The sequence below is a fragment of the Aotus nancymaae genome, unplaced genomic scaffold, assembly GCF_030222135.1.
Source record: "Aotus nancymaae isolate 86718 unplaced genomic scaffold, 86718_ANA_hifiasm-v0.15.2.pri h1tg000108l, whole genome shotgun sequence".
In the NCBI taxonomy this organism is placed as follows: Eukaryota; Metazoa; Chordata; class Mammalia; order Primates; family Aotidae; genus Aotus; species Aotus nancymaae.
Window position 1 is genome coordinate 39,607,510 of NW_026988523.1, and position 11,324 is coordinate 39,618,833.

The 11,324-nt window shown below is 43.4% G+C and overlaps 1 protein-coding gene across 1 annotated transcript; it reads right to left on the reverse strand.

Moving 5' to 3' along the window:
- Window positions 1-6,114: 6,114 nt before the first annotated feature.
- On the reverse strand, window positions 6,115-11,109 carry LOC105715495 (large ribosomal subunit protein uL15-like). The gene is made up of 2 exons (XM_064370464.1): window positions 11,092-11,109; window positions 6,115-6,599 (listed from the first exon to the last, which is right to left on the reverse strand). Exons 1-2 carry the CDS (start codon window positions 11,107-11,109, stop codon window positions 6,156-6,158), a joined length of 462 nt encoding a protein of 153 aa, XP_064226534.1. The 3' UTR covers window positions 6,115-6,155.
- Window positions 11,110-11,324: the final 215 nt, after the last annotated feature.

The window sequence follows — 11,324 nt, forward strand, 5'->3', positions numbered from 1 at the left end:
GTATTTTTACTAGAGATGGGTTCACCATGTTGGCCAGGATGGTCTTGAACTTCTGACCTCAAATCATCCACCCACCTCAGCCTCCCAGAGCGCTGGGATTACGAGCATGAGTCACTATGCCCAGCCTCAATTACAAGTTTAATTGAGCAATGAATGGTTCACAAACCAGGCAGCCTCCCGAGGCAGAGTAGGCTCAGAGACTCCAGCGCAGCCACATGGTGGAAGAAGATTTACTGACAGAAAAAGTAAAGTGACACACAGAAAACGGAAGTGAGGTACAGAAACAGCTGCATTGGTTATAGCTTGGCATTTGCCTTATTTGAACACAGTGTGAACATTTAGCCACATTTGATTGGGCAAAACTTGGTGATTGGCACAAGAGTAGACTACAGTTTGTTTACATTTCCCTTTAGACTCTAGTTCATGATGAAACCTTTACGCTGAACTCAAAATACGTATGGAAGCCGCTTTAGGCTAAACTTGATAACAATTCCCCACTTTTGTTCATCCTCTCAATTTTGAGAGATTTACCAAAACTTTTTAGTCATCGATGTCACAGTCAACACCGCAAAAGTACTTATTTGGTCTTCAAACCCACTGGGAAACAGTAGAATGTGGATTTTGCCGGGTGGGAACAAGGACTTTGGGTTTTTTTTTTAAGGGTTAGAGTAGAGGGTACTTCCTTAAGCTGGGATGTCCTGTTTACAGGAGAAAAAACAAAGCCTGGTCTGCTCTAGGATGTATGTGTTTCCTTAAAGTCTTAATTTGATTGTGTCACATTTAGGACGAGTGACCCCACTTTGGTTTGGTCTTGTCTGCTGGGGCCCAGTGCATGCGCTCAGTCCAAAACAATGGCCTCCTACAATTTTGTTTTAAAATTCTCCCATTTTGCTCCTCACTTAGGTGAGAATGTGACCAAAACTTAGCGCCACTCTCAGCTGCCATTATTTTGGATTTCCGGTATGAGCGTGCCATTCACAGGTTATGGGGCCCTCATGGTCAACATTTCTTTTTTTTTTTATTTTTTCGAGACAGGGTCTCACTCTGTCACCCAGGCTGGAATGTAATAGCGCGATCTGGGCTCACTGCAAACTCTGCCTCCTGATTGAAGTGATTCTCCTGCCTCAGCCTCCTGAATGACTGGGACTACAGGCATGTGCCACAACACCCGGCTAATTCTTGTATTTCTAGAAGAGACAGGGGTTTCACCGTGTTGGCAAGGCTAGTCTTGAACTCCTCACCTCAAGTGATCTGCCCGCCTCAGCCTCCAAAGTGCTGGGATTACAGGCATGAGCCACCATGCCCAGCTGCTCTTTTCACTTCTGTTGTTCATAGAGGCATAAGCAAGGGGGAGAAGAATTCAAAGAGTCTCATGATAGTAGAGAAGTCTTGATGTGTGATCTTGGGAAAAAGCTGTTCACATCAAGGATGCCATCTTCTTCTGGGGAGAAACTTCCCTGATTGGCTTTACCTTAAGGGTTCCAATGGTGATACAGTTCCAAGAGTGTGGAGGTACCCTTTTCAGTTGTGAGATTATGAACCCGAGATTCAAAGTCCCCAAGTTTTGCTGCAGTGTGGATGGCAAGGGCAGTCTTTCTCTGATGTTCTCAAAAGAGCCAGCCTTCAGATTTTAGATTGTGAAGGAACTGATTGTCCTCATAAAAAGTTTTCTTTACCTGTGGCATAATAATCTACTGTTATAACATCAGTCCTCTTGCATGGGAAAGCTCTTACACAACCAGGAAACATGCATTGAAAATGACAGTTAATCATTTCTCTCTATAAATGTTTAGCTTCTGGGCTGGGGCACTTTTAGGCTGCTTGGTGCCAGGGGGCTGCCCTCTATAAATGTTTCAATGGCCCATCAGGTAGCAGAATGTACTTGAAGCTTTGATTGTCTTCCCAGGAATATGGGTTGGACAAACCAAACATTGGTCATAAATTATTTTAGCAATTTAGAATTCACTACACCAATATATATTTAATTTGGATCATTTTATCTTTTCCATAATGAGTCATAGAACGAAGAGCTTTTAATGACAAAAGCTTTAAGGACTCAGAAAGGACAAGGCAGACATCCCACTTCTCCATGAGTCCATGCTTAACTGGACTTATATGCTCTTGAATACTAGTTGTTTCTCCAATTTAGGGGCATAGCACTGACAACTGATAGGTTATCATAAGTAATTTGACTTAGGCCATGGAATTCATACAAATTATATATTTAAACAATTTCAGTATTGGCAGATTTAGCATGAAAATCTGACAAAGTGGTCAGGCGCGGTGGCTCGTGCCTGTAATCCCAACACTTTGGGAGGCCAAGGCGGGTGGATCACCTGAGATCAGGAGTTCGAGACCAGCTAGGCCAACATGGTGAAACCCTGTCTCTACTAAAAATAAAAAATTAGCCAGATCATAGTGTCATGCACCTTAGTCCCAGCTACTCAGGAGGCTGAGGCAGGAGAATTGCTTGAACCCAGAAGGCAGAGGTTGCAGTGAGCCTCAAAATTGCACCATTTTACTCCAGCCTGGGTGACAGAGTGAGAATCTGTCCCAAAAAAAGGAAGGAGGAGAGGAGGGGAGGAAGGGAGGAGGGGAGGAGGGGAGGAGAGAGGGAGGGAGGGAGGGAAGGAAGGAAGGAGGGAAGGAGGGAAGGAGGGAAAGAAAGAAAGAAAATATGACAAAGTATTCCCTTAATATTCAATTAATTTTTGTTCTACTTGGGTTAGCAGTTTTTTAAACCAGTCTTTTCATTAAAGTCCCAGGAATTCTTACTCAGTCCAAATGGTATGATTCTAAAGTGATCAGAAACCTGCATTCAAGAGTGCTTTTCAGGGTCCTTTCCATCCTTTCACAAACCTCCTAAAAGACACCATATTCTAGGATTTTGTGGCCTTGTGAAGCTTTCAGAAACTACATCAGAATTAAGCAATTAATTGTGGAAATGACTAAGCTGTCAAAGTTAAAGACAAAATTGAAAAGGAAATTTGGCTATCTGTGGTCTATCATAATATAATAACCATAATTATTATTGATAGCATATACTCAGACATATTAGAATTTTATAAATCCCATACGATTTCGGAACATGTATTAATAACATTCACTAAAATATAACCCGAAGAAGGATAGACAGTATTTCTTGTTTTCACAATGCTTTCCATGTAACTTAACATGTCAAATAATTCTGTTTTCCTTTCTTTTGAATGCTTCAGGGTCCTCTGTAGCATCCCAAAGTTAGAGGTTAAAAAAGACTTAATTTTGAAGCTAAAATTTGATTTTGGGAAGCCTGTCAAATATGTTAAAGTCTTAAAATACTTGATTTTATAAAATAGAATGGTGTGCACCTGTAGTCCCAGCTACTCGGGAGGCTGAGGCAGGAGAATCACTTGAACTCAGGAGGTGGAGGTTGCGGTGAGCCGAGATCATGCCATTGCACTCCAGCCTGGGCAACAAGAGCAAAACTCTGTCTTAAAAAAAATAAAAAGAAAAAGAAAGAAAAAAAAAAAAGTAAGGACATGAGATTTAGGAGGATCCAGGGGCAGAATGATGTGGTTTGGCTGTGTCTCCACCCAAATCTTATCTTGAATTGTAGCTCCCATAATTCCCACATGTTGTGGGAGGGACTCAGTGGGAGATAATTGAATTATAAGAGGTATTTCCCTCCACACTGTTCTCATGGTAGTGAATATGTCTCACAAGATCTGATGGTTGTACAAGGGGAAACCCTATCGCTTCATTCTCATTCTCTCTTGCTCACCACCATATAACAGGTGCCTTTTCCCTTCTGCCATGATGTGAGGCTTCCCCAGCCATGTGGAACTGTGAGTCAATTAAACCTCTTTTTCTTTATAAATTATCCAGTCTTGAGTGAGTCTTTATCAGCAGCATGAAAATGGACTAATTTTTCTGACAAAATATTTAAGTACTTATTATTTTAAGCCAATTAATCATAACTTTTTCATATCAACATCACACACAACACTTAAATATATAGACAGAAAAGGATCCAGTAGTTGTAAGATTGTTCATTAGCCAGTTTTTAAGATTCTTAAGGCCGGGCATGGTGACTCATGCCTGTAATCCAAGCACTTTGGAGGCCAAGGCGGGTGGATCACCTGAGGTGGGGAGTTCAAGACCAGCCTGACCAACATGGTGAGACTCGTCTTTTAAAAAAATAAATAAATAAAAATTAAATTAAAAGATTCTTAATTGGATTACTGGATTCAGGGTGGAGTCCTTTGTGGAACAAGGCTAGGAAAACATGCAGTTTCTAGAGCCTAATAAAAAGGCACAGCTGGAAAGCAAACAGATCTCCAAAAATTCTGGATTCCCAAAAGAGAAATGCTATGGAACAAGACAGTACAATGATTTTACTGTACATTTTATTGCAAAGCAACCCAAAGTCAATCAATGTATTTTTTATCTGCCCATCCCCTGTGGGAGTCTTATCTCTCAGTGGGGGGGTAGGATGACACTCAACTAGGTGTGGAGCCTATGACATCAAGCTCCTAGGCTAGTGTATTTGGATATACTAGAATATCCAAAAGTACATTTAGCCTTAGATTTTAAGAGGGATAGTAGGGTTTGGCTGTGTCCCCAGCCAAATATCATCGTGAATTCCCAGATGTTGTGGAAGGGACCTGGTGGGAGGTAACTGAATCATGGGGACAGATCTTTCCCATGCTGTTCTCGTGATAGTGAATAAGTCTCATGAGATCTGATGGTTTGATAAAGGAAAAGCTGTTTCGCTTGGCTCTCATTCTCTCTTTGCCTGCTGCCATCCACATAAGATGTGACTTGTTCTTCCTTGCCTTCCACCGTGATTGTGAGGCCTCCACAGCCATGTGGAACTGTAAGTCCAATAAACTTCCTTCCTTTGTAAATGCCCCAATCTCAGGTATGTCTTTATCAGCAGCATAAAAATGGATTAATACAAGGAATTTATCTGTTTTCAATTCCTGGGGTTTCCTGAGGAAAACAGGTTTTTCACAAAATGGGGTCTGTGGCACTGCCTCTGTTTTTCCCAAGGAGTTTGGGCTGTTAGAAATTATCTTAGGTCTGGCTGAGTGTGGTGGCACATGCTGTAATCCTAGCACTTCGAGAGGCCAAAGTGGGTAGGCCCCCTGAGGTCAGGAGTTTGAGACCAGCCTGACCAACATGGTGAAACCTCATCTCTACCAAGTACAAAAAATTACCTAGGTGTGGTGGTGCATGCCTATAGTCCCAGCTACCTGGGAGGCTGAGGTAGGAGAATTGCTTGAACCTGGGAGGTGGAGGCTGCAGTGAGCTGAGATCGCGCCACTGCACTCCAGCCTGGGCAACAAGAGTGAAACCTCATCTCAAAAAAGAAAAAGAAAAGAAAGGAAATTATCTTAAGTCCTCTCATGTGTGCATCAAGAGTGGCAAGAAGACAAAATGGAGAAAAACAATTCAGTTGACTGAAAAGATAAAAATCTTTTTTTCCCAGAAAAACAAGATCAAAAAAAAAAAAAAAAAAACCAACCCATAAAGGCCTTGTCAATATACTTATAGCTTGAATATCTGCTTTTAATTAAGTTGACTCTGAATCAAATATCTTATTACAAAACTCTAGCCAGAACAAGCAGCAAATATTTCTTATCTTTGAACTTTTCCAAAGGCAACCTTCTAAGAGCTCAGAGAAAGGAAAATTCAAGACAGGAAGTCAGTTGTTCATGGAGGGAAAGAGAATCAATAAATGGTAAAAGTCACACAGACGTCCATTCAGAAAGTGTTACAGTGGGTAGCTAGTTACACACACACACACACACACACACACACACACACACACACACACGGAGTGTTGGGCGACCATCAGGAGGTTGTTAACTGCTTTTTAAAGTAGTCATTGGTCACAGCTGGTGCCAGGGAATGGCCGTCTCGTAAAATTTAGAAAACACCTGAAACTGATCAGCAGCTTCCCAATAAGATTTCAGGAGTGGGGAGAAGTAACACAAAATCTCGGAAGTATCCCAGCACATAAAACCCCAAGTCAAGAGGTCAAGCTGCACACTTGGTCTCTCAAGTCACCCACTGGGCTTATACTTCCAAGTGTACTTTCCTTACTGTTCTAAAGCTTTTTTTTTTTTTTTTTACAAGTACTCAGCATTTAATGAACCTCCCTCCATGTGGCTTCAAGCCACAAGGACACAGGCCCCCCCAACACCCTTAATCTTCTCCTCAGCTCTTCTGCTGAAGAATTCGGCCTTGACAATGACAGGCTGCTTTGGGAGCTTTCCCTTGCCCAGAACTTTATAGTAGCCCGATCGCACCACATCAGTGATGGGAGCAGCCCCAGTCTTGCTTTTAGCAGCATTCACCCATGTCTGCTCACTGACCAAAGTCCACAATTTGTCAGAGTTCACAGTTGGGCAGAAGCTCTGGTTCCTTTTTAAGTGGTAATGCCTCATACCAACTTTCCCAGAGTAACCTGGGTGGTATTTGTCAAAGTTGATCCTGTGGTGATGCATACCATCAGCATTACCACGGTCTCCGGGGTGCTTCCGGTGCTTGCAGACGCAGCCGTGGCCGTGGCTCACGTGGCCCCAAAGTTTCCGGGTCTTCCTCAGTCTGGATGGCTGCGTGGAAAAAGCTTGGTGGTAAGGCCATGTTGGCGGCCCAGACGAAAGAGCTGCTCTAAAGCTTTTTATAAACTTTTACTCCTGCACTAAAACTTGCCTCAGTCTCTCCTTCTGCCTTATGGCCCTCAGTTGAATTCTTTCTTCTGAGGAGGCAAGAATTGAAGTTGCTGCAGACCCATATGGATAACTACCACTGGCAACAAAAGTACTCATTCCTAAGCCAGGAATTGAACCCTGGCCACCACTGTGAAAAGACCGAGCCTTATCTGCTAAGCCACAGTATTGAGCAGTTTCTATTGCTCCTCCCAGAAGGAGTCTAGAGCAGTCAATTTTGAACTTCAAATGGCTTTTTTTTTTTTTTGAGACAGAGTTTCGCTCTTGTTGCCCAGGCTGGATTGCAATGGCGCGAACTCGGCTCACCGCAACATCCACCTCCCGGGTTCAAGCGATTCTCCTGCCTCAGCCTCCCAAGTAGCTGGGATTACAGGCATGCACCACCATGCTCAGCTAATTTTGTATTTTTAGTAGAGACAGTGTTTCTCCATGTTGGTCAGGCTGGTCTCGAACTCCTGACCTCAGGTGATCCGCCCACCTCGGCCTTCCAAAGTGCTGGGATTAGAGGTGTGAACCACCATGCCTGGCTTAAATGGCTTTTAACTGCTTAAAATAATTTTTAGAGCTAACTGTGACATGAACTCCAAAATTCCTGTTCCCTGGATGGTGGAGACCAAGAGAAAGTATCGCTATGTGGTCAAGCTCCCGCGGACATTAAACAAGAAGAGAGGGAAACCTCATCCAGCTTTCTTTGTTTCAGGGATCTTCAGCAAAGTTTGTAACTGACACGTTTGCCAGAATGGCTTGAACAGTGAGCTTAAGGGGGTCCTAGGCCTACATTCTATTTTATTGTACCCCTTTTTATGACAGAACAATGCAGAAAAACAAACTTATAGCACAAAGTACACCAGATTTGCTACAGCTTAAGACTAGCCTCATGAATCCTTTTACTTACTAATTAAAACTTTTCAGGCTGGGCATGATGGCTCATGCCTGTAACGCCAGCACTTTGGGAGGCCAAGGCGGGCGGATTACCTGAGGTCAGGAGTTTGAGACTAGCCTGGCAAACATAGTAAAACGTCATCTCTACTAAAAATACAAAAATTGGGCTGGGCGTGGTGGTGGCTCACATCTGTAATCCCAGCACTTTAGGAAGCTGAGGCAGGCAGATCACTTGAGGCCAGGAGTTTGAGACCAGCCTGGCCAACATGATGAGACCCTGTCTCTACTAAAACTGCAAAAATTAGCCAGGCGGGGTGGCGCGCACCTGTAATCCTAGCTACTCGGAAGGTTGAGGCAGGAGAATCGTTTGAACCCGGGAGGTGGAGGTTGCAGTGAGCTGAGATTGTGCTGCTGCACTCCAGCCTGGGCAACAAGAAAAGCAAAGGGATAAAACACAAAAATCCCTGCAAATTTCCAAAAGCAAATTTTACACCCCCTGCAATACTGCCATTTACTACCTGTCTCTTTCTGATCTAGTCAGATGTAAGAGGCCTCTAACTAGATCCAAGCCAGTTAATCAGTTCATTACTGAATCCAGTCTTGTCCTGGACCCAGTTTGGTTTCTGTCACGATTTCCAAACCAAGTTTAAATAAGAAATTTGCTCAACGAAACTCAGACAGCTCAAAATACAAATCCATGGTGCTTCAGAATCCGAGCAATAACTTACCCATGATCTTTGCTTGGTCACTCAGCACTCCTGGGGGTTGTGAGAAGCTCTACTTCAGATCCCACTTCTGACACCATCTGATAAAGGAAAAACTTCAGCCAAGTTAAATCTAAAAGACTTTAATTGAGCAGTGAATGATTCATGAATCGGGCAGCCTTCTGAGCCAGAGTAGACTCAGAGACTCCAGCACAGCCACGTGGTGGAAGATTTATGGACAGAAAAAGGAAAGTGACATATGGAAAATGAAAGTGAGGTACAGAAACAGCTGCATTAGTTACAGCTTGGCATTTGCCTAATTTGAACATTTGGCCACATTTGATTGGCCCAAACTTGGTGATTAGCAGAAGAGTAGACTATAGTTTGTTTATACTTCCATTTAGGTTATAGTTCACGATGAACAGGGAAACCTTAGGCCAAATTTAAAATATGTAAGGAGGCAGCTGTAGGCTAAACTTGATTTAACGAGGGAGAAAATGTAAGATTATGTCACACAAAGAGAAAGAAGGGCCTGGACACCTATAGTCCCAACACTCTGGGAGGCCAAGGCAGGAGGATTGTTTGAGCCCAGGAGTTTGAGACCAATCTGGGCAACATAGGGAGAACCCATCTCTACAAAAAAAAAAAAAATTAATAAAATTTTAGGCCTGATGCAGTGGCTCACACCTGTAATCCTAGCACTCTGGGAGGCCAAGGTGGGTGGATCAACTGAGGTCAGGAGTTTGAGACCAGCCTGGCTAACATGGTCAAACTTCATCTCTACCAAAAATACAAAAATCAAGCCAGTGTTGGCTCACATCTTTAATCCCAGCACTTTGGGAGGCCGAGGCAGGCAAATCACCTGAGGTCAGGAGTTCGAGACCAGCCTGACCAACACGGTCTCTACCAAACACAAAAAATTAGCTGGGAGTGGTGTCACATGCCTGTAATCCCGGCTGCTTGGGAGGCTGAGGCAGGAGAATAGCTTCAACCCGGGAAGCAGAGGTTGCAGTGAGCTGAGATCATGTCATTGTACTCCAGCCTGGGCAACAAGAGCAAAACTCTGTCTCGGAAAAAAAAAAAAAAAAAGATATCACTTAAAAATAGGAGTAAGTGAATGAGTAAAAGCACCCCTTGATGCCTCTCTCTCACTCACATACCACATCCAATCAGTCAGCCTCACTTTCAAAATAATCTAACCTGACCACCATTCACACCTCCCGGCTATCATCTTCATCTAAGCCACTAGCATCACCTGGCTGGCTGCACGTCTCCTCTTTGGTCTCTCTGCTTCTGCCCTTGGCAGTCTTTAAAATATCCTCAACATAGCCGAAGTCATCCTGGTAAATCAGGCTACTCCCCTACTCAGACCCCTCTGAAGGCTTGTAGTCCTGCCCAGAAGGCCCACAATATCCTACACAATCTGTCCCCATCTTACCTTTCTGCTGTCATCACCCGCTGTTCTCCCTACTTATTCAGCTTCTGCTAGCCAAACCCCCTCACAACTCCTGAACACAGTGAAGACACTCCTACCGCAAGAGCTTGGCAATTGCTATTCTCTCTGTCTGGTACTTCGTGGCTCAATCCCTCACCTTCTTCAGATCTTTCCTCCACGTCACCTTCTCACTGAAGCCTTCTCTAACGATCTATTAAAGTTGTAAACCACCACCACCCCCAATATATCTATGTTCCTACTCAGCCGTCCTTTTCTCCATAGCACTTTTCAAAACTTCACATTCTAGGCTGGGTGTGGTGGCTCACAGCTGTAATCCCAGAATTTTGGGAGGCTGAAGCAGGAGGATCATTTGAGCCCAAGAGTTCAAGAACAGCCTGGGCAACATAAAGAGACCTGGTTTAAAAAAAAAAAAAAATTGGCCGGGCACGGTGGCTCATGCCTGTAATCCCAGCACTTTGGGAGGCCGAGGCCGGTGGATCACGCACGAGGTCAAGAGATCGAGACCATCCTGACCAACATGGTGAAACTCCGTCTCTAAAAAAAAAATTTTTTTTAATTAAAAAAAAAAACTTGACATTCTATTATTTATTTTTTATTGCATATCATATGCTTCCTGGTACTGGAGTACAATCTCCAGAAAGGCAGAAATGTTTACCTGACTTGTTACTATATCCCCAGCATCTAGCATATGTTCTGGCATATAATAGGCTCTCAATTAATGCTTGCAAAGAAATGAACACACAAATTAGTGAATAGAAAACATTCATGAAGGCTGCTGTTCTAGAGTAGCCACTAAAAGGACAGGAAAAAAGTGTAATTTTTCAAACCAGTAGAGAGAAAAAAAAAACAATAAGACACAATCGTATAGTTTCCTAGGGTTGCCATAACAAATTTTCATAACCTAGGTTTAAAGAGAGTAATTTTAAGGAATTACACTCTTTCAGAACTTAGAAGTCCAAACTTAAGGCATCAGCATTGTTATGCTCTATCCAAAGACTGCAGGAGGATCTTTTCTTGCCTCTTCCAGCTTCAGGCGGAAAGCAATCCTTGGTTTGTTTTTGTGTTTGTTTTTTGTTTTTGATAGAAACAGGATTTCACTATGTTTTTTGCCAAGGCTAGTCTCAGACCCCTGGGCTCAAGCAGTCCTCCCACCTCGCCCTCCAAAAGTACTGGGATTATAGGCGTGAGGCACCATGCCTGGCCAGTCCTCGGTATTTCTTGATTTGTGGCCACATAACTCCACTCTCTGCCTCCCTCTTCATACGGCTGCCTTCCCTCTGTGTGTGCGTCTGTGTCTGCCTCCCTTCTCTTCTTATAAGGGTATCAGTCGTACTGGATTGAGGGCACACATTATCACTTAGCTAATTTTTGTACTTCTTGTAAAGATTAGGTTTTGCCATGTTGCCCAGGCTGGTCTCAGACTCCTGACCTCGGGCAATCCACTTGCCTCGGCCTCCCAAAGTGCTGGGATTACAGGCATGAGCCACCATCCCTGGCCCAGAATGTCTTTTTATTTTTCAATTTTTTATATCTTTTGGCTAATCTTCTCTGTATTATTCCAATTGT